Source organism: Mesoplodon densirostris, chromosome 17, assembly GCF_025265405.1.
Source record: "Mesoplodon densirostris isolate mMesDen1 chromosome 17, mMesDen1 primary haplotype, whole genome shotgun sequence".
Taxonomy (NCBI): domain Eukaryota; kingdom Metazoa; phylum Chordata; class Mammalia; order Artiodactyla; family Ziphiidae; genus Mesoplodon; species Mesoplodon densirostris.
In genome coordinates, this window is record NC_082677.1 from 68,236,600 (window position 1) to 68,250,669 (window position 14,070).

Here is a 14,070-nt window from a genome sequence, read left to right on the forward strand (position 1 = left end):
GGCTCCGGACGCGCAGGCTCAGCGGCCATGGCTCACGGGCCCAGCCGCTCCGCGGCATGTGGGATCTTCCCGAACCGGGGCATGAACCCGTGTCCCCTGCATCGGCAGGCGGACTCTCAACCACTGCGCCACCAGGGAAGCCCTGGATGAATATTTTAGATGTAATATTCTAGATTTGATCATTTAGGGAAGGTATGTCATGCCTCCATCACAATCATTTAAACAAATGCATAAAATGGATATTCGCTCTAGAATATTTCTGATGAAACTGCTTCTGAAGCTTACAAATAGGTGCTCAAAAACCTGCTGAAAAACAGTTTGGGGTGATCAGTCATGAAATCAAATGCAAACACTGTATATTTATCTGGGCTTTCTTCATAGCAGGGAGAAGAACTAATAATCCAACGTAGCAGTCGTTTCAACTCTGAACTTGATGTCCCATTTTTGGGAGATTCAGCTCTACTCTTATAAATCAGAAAAAAAACAGAAGCAAGCAAAAAGCAGGCCCGGATAGCAGCAGGGGCCTGTGAGTCCGTGGCCAGTCGATAGGAGAACCAGCTCTTTCCCTTCTTCCGTCTTTACCTTCCCAACCAGAGGCTGTTAGGTTTCACTCTCTAACGAGTCAGTTGCCTGAGGGGGAAAAATCTTCACATTGCATTAGGTATCACTCATTTCTCTTTCCTATAGATTGCCGCCCGCCCCCCTTCCTGGGACATTGATTTTCTTCCTTGGGTTTTGGAGAAAGCTTTGCTCCCTGGGCATCTCTATCTGGCTTGCTGTCCGAAGCATTAGTCACACTTTGCCAGCAGCCGTGCAGATTGTGACACCCGCTGCTCGGCTAGGCTCCTACCTCTGGGGGACAGTGGTGGGGATTTCTGGTGGGAGCCGCCGAAAACCTTTGAAGGAAAGAGATTTAAGAACTCTTGATCTCCAAGGATAGCTCACAAGCGCTTGCTTTACCTATCGCTGTGTGGTAGACGGTGCCTTCTGTGAGATTAAACAGTTTACAGACGGGGAATGGGCTCAGAGGGAAAACCATGCCCGTCTTGAGGTTTACTGAAGGTCTCGGGATGTCCCAGCCCTGCTTCCCACACGGCCGTCTTGTCACCTGTGGCCCCGAAGAATGGAGATTTTGTGAAGAATGGAGATTTAATGACAGCGAGGGTGATCTCTGAAACCCGTTGCGAACGGGTTTGATAATCGCCCGCGTTATTCACATGTGCCTTTTTACAGGCTATAGAAGATGCTCACCAACATCTCAGGTGACCCTCACAGTCTTAGTAAGAGGCGGGCAAAGCAGGTATCAATTTCATTTTACAGCAGAGAAAGGAGAAGGCCTGCGAGGTGAGGTGACTTGTGGGAAACCTGCCCGGTGCTCCAGGGAAACAGTGGTGCTCAAGACACCCTCCACCCCACCCCTGTGCTCTGAAAAACTGTTTACTGCAAAGAACCACCCTTCGCCACAACTTAGATAGGACTCTGTGCTGTCCCTTGTTTCCCTGTGACAGGGCCAGCCACAGACCCTCCAGTTCCCATTCTTTGCCTCATAAGTGATTAGCTCACTATTAGACTGGTTAAGACAAACTATCTGCTAACTTGACCAGGTCAAACTTTCGTCAGACTTCTCTCCTTCCCCCAGACCCCTGAACTTTGACCCACCCTAAGCCTGAGCCAGATGGGAACGTGGAGACCACTCCTTAAGGCTGACCTCAGGGAAAGACGTTTCCTGCTCAAATCTCTAACCACGCCCTCCATTCATCCCCCACCCCCCCCAGCCATACCTGCTTCTTCCTAGCTTTGCTTACCCCTCCCTGTTGCCTGACCTTTGAGAACATTAGAGCGTTCTTCCTATTGCAGTAGTCTTTTTGAATACAGTCCCTCCTTACCTAAGTCAGGATTTGGTTTTTATCTGATGGGTCACAGGCTAAGGATCAAAGGTGGCCTCCTGTCACCTAGCCTTCTTCACCCATGTGGTGTGACTTTTGCACCTGCCAGGGGTGGGTGGTTGAATCGTGGCCCCGACCCCAGGCCCTGCTTATTCCAGGCTTGGTTCCCATGGGTCACTCTCTGTGTTCCTGCAACACTGTGCCCTGTAGGATTCTCTGGAATAAAGCTTTTACAAGAAAGGAAGACTCATCTCATACATCTGGGGCTCCAAGGGCAGATTTGTGTTGCTTTGTCTCCACTGGTGTTTTACCTGAATCTGAGAACAAGCTGTCTGTGTCCCACAAAGGAGTGAGTTAAAGGGAGGAATGGAACAAGAATTCAGGATGAAAAACATGAGACATCTTCCCAGTGGTTGATGTTTTGGGATCAATGCCAGGGATATCAGACATTCTTAATTGGAGGCGAGTTAAAAAAACAATCCAAAGCAGTTCCATTCTGTTAAGCTTTAGGGAGCAGAACTGAGAAGCACACACGTGCCTCCATGCTCTTCAGAGATGCCTGAGCTGCAGAGCTGGACACGGCAGCCAGCCTTGCCCACAGAGGCTTTTGGTTTCATGGAGGATTCAGATACCTGGTCAGGATTGGAGACGCGAGTTCAAGGTTACCTGCAAAGTGGTCAGTGGGCTCATTAGTACTTGGGTAGTGGTCTCAGTGGCTGTGTAGCTTGTTGGCCCACTTCATAGATTTTTCTTTTCTGCAATACCAAGAACATAGCAAAAGGATTTCATGTAGAAATTCTGAATTTCATTATTATATTGCTTTGTGATAATGATAATCTATGAACTTTGCGGTCAGTATTTCTGTAGCTTGCTGGTCACCACACACTGTATACGCTCAAGTTTGCTCTGGAGAAACCTTCTCCATGAGCCACCGGCAACATTCTCGGCTTTCGTGGCTGGATCCCTTCAAATCCAATATATTCTGAAGGATGTGGTCAGTAAGCAGAGGGCTCAGACCTGTATACACGCCAAGAAATGAGGCGCCTAATTAACAGTTCACCCAGGGTGTAAGGCAATTGCAGAGGGGAGTGGAGACCCTGCCTGGGCTGGGAGACCCCTGCGTAAGACCATCAGGGCTGGTGGTGTGACGTGTCGGCTCAAGGTGGCTGTCGGAAGTGAGGACCCAGCCTGGACCTTCAGGCTGTGCTCCTTCGGGCTTTGCAGAGTTCCCAGTTATCTCTTGACCTGGCCCTGAGCAAGGCCCCTTTTCATTGCCCTGAAAAAGGAGTCAGTGGATCGAAAAGAACACCCGATTCGAAGTTCTCCATGGGTTTGGCTCTGAAGTTCAGTTGGTAGAACACAGAAATGTGGTGTTTGCTGGGATGAGAGCTTGGGGGAGGCAAAAGCAGGCTTCTGGAGTGGGGCAGTTTGGGGCCCTGCACGGAGGTCAGGAAGAGGTTACGTGAGAAGAGCCTGATGAACCCCTGAGGGGGGTTTCAGTGAGTCTGTGAGTCCCCCGCAAGGTATCAAGAGAGCCTGGACTCCTTCCTGCCCTCTTGACTCTTGGCTCAAACAGGACCAGAAGGAGGCCTTTCTCTGCTCTGGACCTGGGCGAGCCAGCTGCTGAGTGTCCCCAGCACCAGAGGAGAGAGCTGAGTTCGCTGTGACAGCTCTCCCTGGGGCCTTTGGAATACACGCTCAACCTGTTGCCAGCCGGATGTTCCCTAGCTGACTGTTCTGTTGTTGTGCTTTCAGTGTTTCCCTGGGTAGGGCCCTACATGCTGTTTCCAACGTGAAATGCAGACTCTGAAAGAGAAGACAGTGCCTGGGGTCTGACATATCCCAAGACAACTGTCCTAATGCTCCTGGGACCGCTTAAGACAGAGGAGGTCAAGCCTGTACCTGTGGGGAATGACGTGTGTCTCAAGTCCTTTGACGTAGCCTTGTGAATCAGGATGAGCACGCTGCCAACAAATAAACTCATTAATTCAGTGGGTGGTGACGCCAGCCCTCTAAACGTTCAAATGGGACTTGAATATTTACTGGGCATACTACAGCAAGATGTTTAATTTTGAATGAGTGACATACAGCATTGGGGAAAATAATAAACTATCAATATTAAATTTAAACTAGGTATACTGGTCATATACAGAAAGCAAGGGGGATGTGGAAGCGTAATTTAAGTGTGGCTTTGGGATGGTTTTGCTATTTTAATTTGGCCCCTAGCTTTTCGGATCAGATGACAGAATATATTAAAAATGAAAAAAATTAATTTTGATAAAATGCATGTAACATAAAATTTACTATTTTAATCATTTTAAAGTGTACAGCTCAGTAGGGTTAAATACATTCACATTGTTGTGCAACCAATCTCCAGAAAACTTTCATCTTGCAAAACTCTACACCCACTGAGTGACAAGTCCCCCCTCTCCCAGACCCTGGCAACCACCATTCTACTTTCTGTCTCTATGAATATGACTTCTAGGTGCCTCATATAAGTGGAATCATACAGTATTTGTCTTTTTGTGGCTTGCTAATTTCACTAAGCAAAAGTCCTCAAGGTTCATCCATATTGTTACATGTATCACAATTTCCTTACTTTTTAAGACAGTAATATTTGATCATTTGCATGGACATTTTGTTTATCCATCCATCAATGGACATTTGGGTTGCTTCCACCTTTGGCTATTGTGAACAATGCTGCTATAAACAGGGCTGTACAAAAATACCTCTTTGAGACCCTGCTTTTGATTCTTTTGGATATATACTCAGAAATGGTAATGCTGGAATCATATGGTAATTCTATTTTTAATTTTTGGAGGAACTACTATACTGATCTCCATAGTGGCTGCACCACTTTACCCTCCCACCAGCAGTGCACCATGGTTCCAGTTTCTCCATATCCTCATCGACATTTGTTATTTTCAGTTTTTTAAAAAATGTTGGTAGCAGCCATCTTAATGAGTGTGAGGTCTAGATGTAATTTTTGAAGGTAGTAGTGTGGCAGTGATACTACATGAAAGTAAGTTGCTGAACTGAGCTTACTGGGGAAGAAAGTCTCTAGCCGTGAGTTTCCAGGCTGCACACAGGGATTTAAGGTATCAGTGTTTTGGTGGCTGTCTCTTTCCACATACTGACTCAGAAAAGTGGACCTCTCCATTAATTCTGGAAACATGGATTTTGTGATTTTAGGCTTCTGGGAAGCAAGAAAACTCAGAGTTGAGTGTACTGGTTAGGGTTCAGGCAGGCTTGGGGCTCACCTTTTTGCCCCCTGCCAGGCTATTCTAATGTGCACCACTGCCAGGGAGACAGACCCTGTTATGGGCTGGATCGCGTCCCCCTAAAATTCATATGTTGAAGTCCTAACACCCAGTATCCCAGAATGTGACTGTATTTCGTATCTGCTCACCCTCTTAGATATTAGAAACGTTCAGTGGTCCCCATAGGTAGCAAATACAGTTTCAATTCAGAAACTGGAATGGTTCAACTTGAACTTAATATCAGATCTTTTCCCTTCCACTGACTCAGGCCTGCTTCAAGCTGGAAACCTGCTATGGTGGATAGAAAAGTGGCCCAGTTGACAACGGGTCAGCGGGGGATTTTGGTTGGGAGGTTAGACAGCTAGTGCAATGGTTTGGGGTATGTTGCACATCAGCTCAGACTAAGCCCATCTGGCAGATTTTGTGAGGCACTCAGGTAAACGGAGTGAATGAATTCACCTCTCCTGCCTTTTGTAAAGCAAGAAGCTGAATTTTGTCTCAGAGGTATAACACTCAACCAAGATTACACCAGGAGTAACTATAATAAATCCAGGACTTGAAAAATCTGTGGAACTCCAAAGCTCATGATCTTTGAGTTATATGAGTGTTTTTCAAACTAGTTTCCTTGGAACACTAGGATGGTTCAGGCCGTCTTTGGGGGATGGACTGGGCTTGTGAGTTGTTATAATGAAATACTACACATTTTGTAGCATTTGGGTGGCTTAAAACAAATGTATTGTCTCACAGTTCTCGTTCTGGAGGCCAGAACTCTGAAATCAAGGTGATGGCGGGGCCGTGTTTCCTCCAGTGCCCCTGGGGGAGGATCCTTCCTTGTCTCTTGCAATGACGTGTCACCCTAGGCGTTCCTTGCCTGTGGTGGCGTCACTCCGGTCTCTGCCCCTGTCTTCACATGGCTGTGTCTTCCCTCGGAGCCTGTGTCTTCACGTCGCTTTCTCCTCCCTCAGCGTCTCTCTCATCTTCTTATGACGCCTGTCGTATTGAATTAAGGGCCCGCCCTACTCTGGTATGACCTCACCATAACTTAACTCATCACATCTGCAAAGACCCTATTCCCAAATAAGGTCACATCCACAGGGGCTAGGAGTTAGGATTCCAACACATCTTTTTTTTGGGTAGGGGGGGACACAACTCAGTCCATAACAGGCGGGAGACAGGCCATGTAGGTGGGGTTCTCATCTTCACCCAAATTTCAACTAGGGCTGCCTTGCTTTTGCCTGCTTAGTATTTTGGGATCCTCTGAAGGACTTTGAGGAAGAGTGCCACTGGTAGCAGTGCGCTGGAAACCACCTGTCTATGGTATGTGCCACTTTCTACAAAGAAACGGGCAAACACATCATTCAACTGGCCTAGAAACTGCTTTTGCTAAAGGTTTACAAGCCCAGTATCTCTTCTGTGTGCTCGATCTGATGCAGCGCGGGCAGGGCACAAACGGCCAGTCCCCGCTGACGGCTGTGGCTCTTGAACCACCACTGAGAATAGAGTGAATAGCCTCAGTCTGGCCATTCTCTCCATCCCTGTTCCCTTTGAGTCCCCTTGAATCGCCTTACGTGCAGTTCGTGTGTGGTCTGTTCCCCGGGGGTCTCTGCGTCAAGTATTCTATCCCTTACACTTTCTGATGCTTTCGGAACCCAAAGCATCCCTTAATTAAAGGCAGTGGGTGGCATGACGACAGGGTTAGTATCAGTGTCTGCCCTCCCTAAGGACCAGGGGACATTGTGGCTGACGTTTTCCCATCTGCATAACCAGCCTGTTTATAAGTTGATGAAAAATCTAAAAGGGGGTGAGGCATGTATCTTCTGGGCTTGCCGTCTGCTCTACTGGCTTCAGGAAAAGAGTGGCGTTAGGGTCCCCCAGGAGTTGTCTGGTTGTTTCCCTTCATTGCAAATGTAGGGTGCTGTGGCTTTAAGTGCATTGCTATTCCGCCCCTTGCTTCACTGCAGAATGAACAACCATGACGTTCTGCTGAACATCGATTACCGACGTTTTAGAAAGGGCTCAGCCGTTTTGTGAGAATGAAGCTGTATTACTCAAGTGTAATGAGCCAAGAGGAAACACATCTCATTTTCCTGCAGCACTAGTACAGACCCATGCGCTGCCGAAGGTCCTGGGAGTGTGGAAGGTGCAGAGTAGTCACTCAGCCTGACGAGCACGAACGGGAAAGGAACCTTCTGGCTCAGGAACTGAGCCGAAGTGAACAGCAGGGACAGAGCTTTTGCCAACGAATTATCGACGGAATATTCAAATACAGAGTTCGCAAAACGCCAGCTCCTTAGGGGCCCCTCCACCAAGCCGTCTCCTACCCCCCAAACCCACACACATGAAAAGGGTTTAGAAATGATCATCAACTCGAAGTAAATTCTTTGACAAACCCAATATTTATTTTATTTTCTTATGTACAAAAAGTAAACTCTAAATGAACATAACGGAATAAAATCCTTTCGGCTGCACTGGCTTTAATTGCCCATTATCGTATTGTCATAATTAATCATATAAACACTATATGGACTGTCACCACAATGTCACATTTGTTATACAGAAGGAATGTGATATTTGGCTAGTTAAGAATGTTAAATAGACAGAAATAGATCATAAAGCACGGGAGTAGGGTGGTGGTCAAAGGATTCTGAGATCAACACTGTATTAAAAGAAGTAATCTAGGAATTTCCCTGGTGGCGCAGTGGTTAAGAATCCGCCTGCCAATGCAGGGGACACGGGTTCGAGCCCTGGCCCGGGAAGATCCTACATGCTGAAGAGCAACTAAGCCCGTGCGCCACAACTACTGAGCCTGCACTCTAGAGCCCGTGAGCCACAACTACTGACCTGGCGTGCCACAACTACTGAAGCCTGCACGCCTAGAGCCTGTGCTCCACAACAAGAGAAGCCACCGCAATGAGAAGCCCGAGCACTGCAACAAAGAGTAGCCCACGCTCGCCGCAACTAGAGAAAGCCCGCACGCAGCAATGAAGACCCAAGGTAGCCAAAAATAAATAAATAAATAAATAAAAAAGAAGTAATCTAAACAGCAAATCTCCAATCAAGAATTGTGCAGTTAGGGCTTCCCTGGTGGCGCAGTGGTTGAGAGTCCGCCTGCCGATGCAGGGGACACGGGTTCGTGTCCCGGTCCGGGAAGATCCCACGTGCCGCGGAGCTGCTGGGCCCATGAGCCGTGGCCGCTGAGCCTGCGCGTCCGGAGCCTGTGCTCCGCAACGGGAGAGGCCACAACGGTGAGAAGCCCGCGTACCACAAAAAAAAAAAAAAAGAATTGTGTAGTTAAAGGCCCCAATGCACTTCTACTTGGTTGACCCAGCATAAAAGAACCACTGTTGCATCCAGAGGACATGGACGGCTGATGTGTGAAACATAGACAGTGGAGCTGTGAGGTAACTGAGTAGTGAGCTGGGAGTGAGATTTTGGAGAGCACCGTTATTTCTATAGGGGAGTCTGGTAGCAGTGGCATCGTTTTGAATTGAACATTGCAGTGGTGTGTTGAGGGCAACTCAGTGTCTTCGCTGATTTCTGGCAAAACAGACCTACCTTGGGTAAGAAATGAAGCCAAGGGTAACATCACACATGCGAAGATTTTTAAAATAAGCTGAATCATGTAGTTTTACTTTTTTTTTTTTTTTGCTAAACTCTATTATTAAAAGGCTTTTTAAGAAACTCAACATCTTTAAGTAACTGTGTACCCCAAGTGATCCATGTACAGGTTTGTTTTAAACCAGTCAGCTCTTTGGGCCCATTTCTTGGCTTGGTAGCTGCACACGCAGTTCTCTGGGGAGCAGGCCAAGGGGACAGACATTGACTTGTTCTGATCTCTAATAGCTTGTGCATGTTTTTTAAAATAACATGAGATAAAGAGTATACTTTTTAAAATTCAGAATCTAGTTTGTAAAACTACTATCATTTGAGTATGAGCTCAGTGTTGACATTTTCAGGTCAATCATAAATATTAAATTCTCCCAAGAGAGGTATCTCTAGAGGAAGTAGGAAAAATGTGAACTAAAGATATAGCTCCTGCGCCATAAATATCGGCCACTTTGGGCTAAGCACTCTTCAGGGGGTGAAAATAATGCATAAGAGCATACATGAATATATCTTAGTTTACATAGATGGAATATATGAAATTCTGAATGATCTACATCTGGTATAGTTGGTATAGTTTCTAATATTACGAAACTGCCATTTTGCAGATTCTCTTGAACGTGTGATAATAACCCATCACACACACAGCTTTGACAGACCCAGTTTTATGCCTTCCTATGGCAGGACAGAAATCAGTTTTAAAAATCTCGTTACAAGTTGGACTTAAATTATACATCAATTACGGATTGCTCACTGGACAATGAAAGAACATATCAGCAGTCAGTTTTCACCAGTGGACTTGCATCTTCACTGGTTTCCATCTAAATGTCCAGAAGGTCGTCTCCGCTTTCGTCACTCTCCACGGTCAGCTGCCGAGTCCACCACTTCTTAACCTCGGAACCGCAGGAAGCTGTGTCTGTCATGGGGTTCATTTTGCACACGACAGATTTCATTGTGGTCCGCCCTCCAAACCGTAAGTTGACCGAAGACACCGAGTGGCTTATTGGTTTTGGTGCTGTGGAATCAACAAGGGTCCCGTGAGCAGCCTGGTGTGGCTTCCCCCCATCGCTAGCCATCCCTGAACCCCCCGATGGTCCTGTCAGTCATACTTCCCAGGAGCAAGTCCTACCCATAGACATCACGTATGAAACCTTTCAAACACTTGGTTCTTTATATCCATAATGGACTTTAAAATCATGTTAATGGGCAACTAGTAAACAACATTTGAAAAAAATATATTGCTTGCAATTTGAGATAACTACAAAAACTAAAAAAATCACTATAAGTTCCAATTTGGGCAAATCAAGTGTCATAGAAATGAGTCAGTGTTCATTAGTATATGCATATAAATATAAAGAAACAACAAAGGAAAAGAAGGGATAGTGTAATAGTGAGGGGAGAGGAAGAGGTTTGGAGAAGGTAAGGGAGGAAAGGTGTGGGTAAATAACTTTTTTTTTTTTTTTTTGTAAAAACAGAAGTGTAGCATCAGAGAAGAAGGCGTGATTCCTGGACAGATTTGAAATACGCTAAGGGCAGCATTCATCTTTCCAATCCATGTGCCTGAATAAAGCAGTTTGTTTGAAGACTTTGTTGACACACTCATGGCTTTGGGATTCTATCAGTCATGGTTTGGGGTCCCACTTCTGTGACCTGTAAATGTAACCAACATCAAGTTGATGCCTCTGAACCCAAGTTTCCTCAAGTGCAAAATGAAGAAATTACAAGTTTCCTCACTGGACTATTGTGAGAATTAAAATAGATTAAATGAGATAACCTAAGAAAATGCAGAGCAGAACCGCCATGTGGTCCAGCACTCCACTTGAGGGTGCACACGTGAAGGAGACAAGATCACTATCTTGAAGAGATACGTGTACCCCTATGTTCATGGCAGTATTATTCACAATAGCCAAGATATGGAAACAACCTGTGTCCATCGACGGATGAATGGATAAGGAAACCGTGGTGTGTATTCAATGGAATATTACTCAGCCTTAAAAAAGAAGGAAATCCTGCCATTTGCAGCAACATGGATGGACCTGGATGGTATTATGCTAAGAGAAATCAGTCAGACAGAGGAAGACAAATCCTGTATGCTCTCAGTTACATGTGGAATCTAAAACAGTCAAATTCATAGAAGTAGAGAGTAGAATGATGGTTACTATGGGTGGGCAGGTGGGGGAAATGGGGAGGTGTTGGTCGAGGGGTACAGAGTGTCAGTTGTGTAGGATGAATGAGTTCTGGCGATCTAATGTCCAGCAGGATGAATATAGTTAATAATACTGTATTGTATACTTGAAATTTACTGCAAGACTAGATTTTAAGTGTACTCAACCACACACACACACACACACACACACACACACAAATGGTAGCTTTGTGAGGTGATGCATATGTTAATTAGCTCAACTGTAATAATCATTTCACAGTGTGAACGTTTATCAAAACATCACATTGTACACCTTAAATGCATACAACTTTTACACAAAAATAAAAGGGAAAAAAGAAAAAAAATGCATAGCGTGACACTGGGGGGTGCATCGCTGGTACCCCATCTTCAAATGCTCTTTTTCTTGCCCAGTGCCTCTTCAAACTCAGGGCGTCCCCAATACCATGTCCCTTTAATTATCACCGTTTCTGGCACTGGGGCCACCTATGGGCCTTGGAAGCCACTTTTGACAGCATCCTTTCTTTCATCCTTTTAAGTGAACACCAAGGACTGTGCCTCTCCCCGAGGTCGTCTCTGCTGTCCGTCCCTCCATGGCCTGGACCCCCGCCTGGTCTGGACCTCGGTTGCACCACTGCCTGGCCTGGACCCCCGCCTCCGTCCGTGTCCTCATCGCCTCTCGCCCGCGCTACTACACCATCCTGTGGCTCGTAACCCTGCCTCGGGGCTCTGCCACAGACAGCCCACTCTCTGCACTGCCGCCATGTGAGTCTCCCTCAGCAGGATTCCAAAGGTCACGTCTTGCTCAGAAATCTCTCCTGGTGCCTGACCGCTGACAGGACGAAGCTGAAACCACTCAGCCTGTAATTTGGGGTTGTTCGTGGCCTGGCCCCAGCACTTACTCATCTTGTTTCCCCTCACTCCCGGCTTTCCTTTACCAGGTGGAGGGAAGTCCGGGTTCTCTCTGATCCCTGCATAATAGCCTCCGGGGTAGGAGAAAAGAGATTCCCCTCCCTGGTGTTAAGTAAGCAGCGCTGGACAAGGGTAAGGCACACTGTCTTCTGCTTTGCGGGACAGACGTGCTACGGAAGACTTTGCAACAGTCTCTGTCTCCTCACCTGAATCGGGCTGAGGAAGGGACACAATTCTAGAGCCTAGGAAGCCCCCGCTTTCCCGCGGGCTCACTTCTCCACAGAGAAAACCCTGGGCCGGGCAGATCATTGCTCTCCTGCCGCCTCTGTGCGCCCTGAATGGGATTGTCCTGGCTTTCCAGACCCCCACGTCCCTCTAGAAGAAAACGCTCTCACTGAATCAATAAAATGTGGAAAACAATAGGACCGTGAGGCTTAAAGGAGGGAACACGTGTTAAGGCCTTCACAACAGTGATTGGCTGTTAGTACTATAACAGATTAGATTGCACTAAATAAGTTTTGTTGTTCTTTCTTTGAGAAACCTGTGTCATTTCTGAGTGACATGTATCCACCTACTCCCTCTTAGATTATGTGAATGTTGCCTACGTTTGGGAATGCCTGGAACGTGCACCAGAAGTCCCTGGTGGTAATCGCCACCACTTTCTAGATCGTGGTTATGGTATCTTTGTTAATAGGTGCTGCCTTCTCTTAGCTAAACACAAGGGCTAATACTGTTCTGTTCAGAGAAGTTATTTTGAGGGAAATGTTTTTGATGAGGGAAATACCTTTTTCATTGTTCACTGTCTATAAATATAACTTTAGAGGCAGACCTGAATTTTGAAGTTCAAGACCCCAAACACACAAAGAGCATGGATGCCCTGAAAATGCCCCACTTGCTCGAGAAAGGACTTGCCATACATACCCGAGGGCAGGCGCCACTGGCCAAACTTCCTCTGGGGCTTCCCGGCCTCGGCCGCATCCTGCCGACTGGCTCCCCGGTCCGACAGCGTGGGGCTCAGAAGCCGCTGCCGGCTGCTCGTCTGCAGGGGTGCGGGCGGGAGAATCAGGCGGTTATTCCTCGAGCTGTGCTCTCCTCCTCCTCTGTGCACTGGCCTGGACCCTCGTTTCATTTTAAGGAAGGAAGAAAGCCCCGCGGGAAAGTAAGTGGCGAAGACAGCACGGACCCATAGTGTCAACAATGGGGACAGGAAGAGTGAAAATGGGTAAAAAGAGTCAGGGAAAGTGGAAGAGTCACCACTGCACAGGGTGAGGAAGGCAGGCCCGACCCTGCAGGTGGTGCTTTTTCTTGGGCGTCCCTCCCAGACTCCTCCACTCCCAAGGCCACACACCTGCCACCCCTGGGGGCACCGCCACGTACCAGGGCGGTGGCGGGGGGGACAGCGGGACTGCCTGGTTTGGGGACAGTACACGCTTGCCAACCCAGAGCCTCCAGAAGAGTTCTCAGCGGACAAAGCTCTAGGATGGGCCCCGGAAGAGAACAAGACTTAAACCAATTAAGACTGAAGCCAAAGAGAAATGCTCAGATCCCGGTGCATCTGACCCCGTCTCCAGTCTGCCATCCGCACCCCTCTCCTTAGCAGCACCGTAGTCCTCACCTCTCCCCAGTGGCCCCTCTTGGGCTTTTTGACCTAAAACCAGACAGCTCTGTTGCCGTCACCTCCCCTGTCTCGCTGGCTGTGAGGCAGGAGATAGATGGGCCCCAGGCTGAGCAGCTGGAGTGCATCCCCCGTGGACAGAGTCCAAGACGAAGAGGAGGAGAGGCTGAGCCCTGCCCAGATAAGAGGCCACATATTCCTCATCCTCGAGGTCAAGGAGACCTTCTCCACTACACATGCCAGAAAGGTTCCTCGGAGGTCAAAAAGGGAGGGGGGCGCCACCCCATGGTAGGTGATGTCAGCCTACCCATAGGCCTCTTTGCTAGAATCCATCTTGGCTAAGATGGCATGCGCACACAGGGGAGGACCCTGAGATAGGCCAAATACAGGCTCAGAACCAGGCAAAGCAAGATGACTGGCCAAAGGAAGCTGGAAGAAATGCCGCATATGAGTGATTCAGACCACCACGAGGGCGCGACTCTCCCTCTGAGCCCGCCCGTGTGTCTAGCCACACGTATTCTTTTTCCTCCTAAGAAACACTTGACTTGTTTCACTACTTTTTTTTCTCTTTGTGGCAATTCATTTCTACACAACTGACAGGCCAGGGCCTTGTCCCTGGTGGTCTAGTGG

General features: G+C 47.6%; 1 protein-coding gene across 2 annotated transcripts in view; it reads right to left on the reverse strand.

The window, feature by feature from the left end:
• Window positions 1-7,531: 7,531 nt before the first annotated feature.
• Window positions 7,532-14,070, reverse strand: part of NALCN (sodium leak channel, non-selective) — a 263,906-nt gene continuing 257,367 nt past the window's right edge. For both annotated transcript variants that reach the window (XM_060079639.1, XM_060079640.1), the window contains 2 exons: window positions 12,747-12,864; window positions 7,532-9,764 (listed from right to left, as the gene is read on the reverse strand). In XM_060079639.1, the coding sequence (XP_059935622.1) occupies window positions 9,571-9,764; window positions 12,747-12,864 (312 nt within the window). In that variant the 3' untranslated portion in view covers window positions 7,532-9,570. The remainder of the gene's footprint in view (window positions 9,765-12,746; window positions 12,865-14,070) is intronic.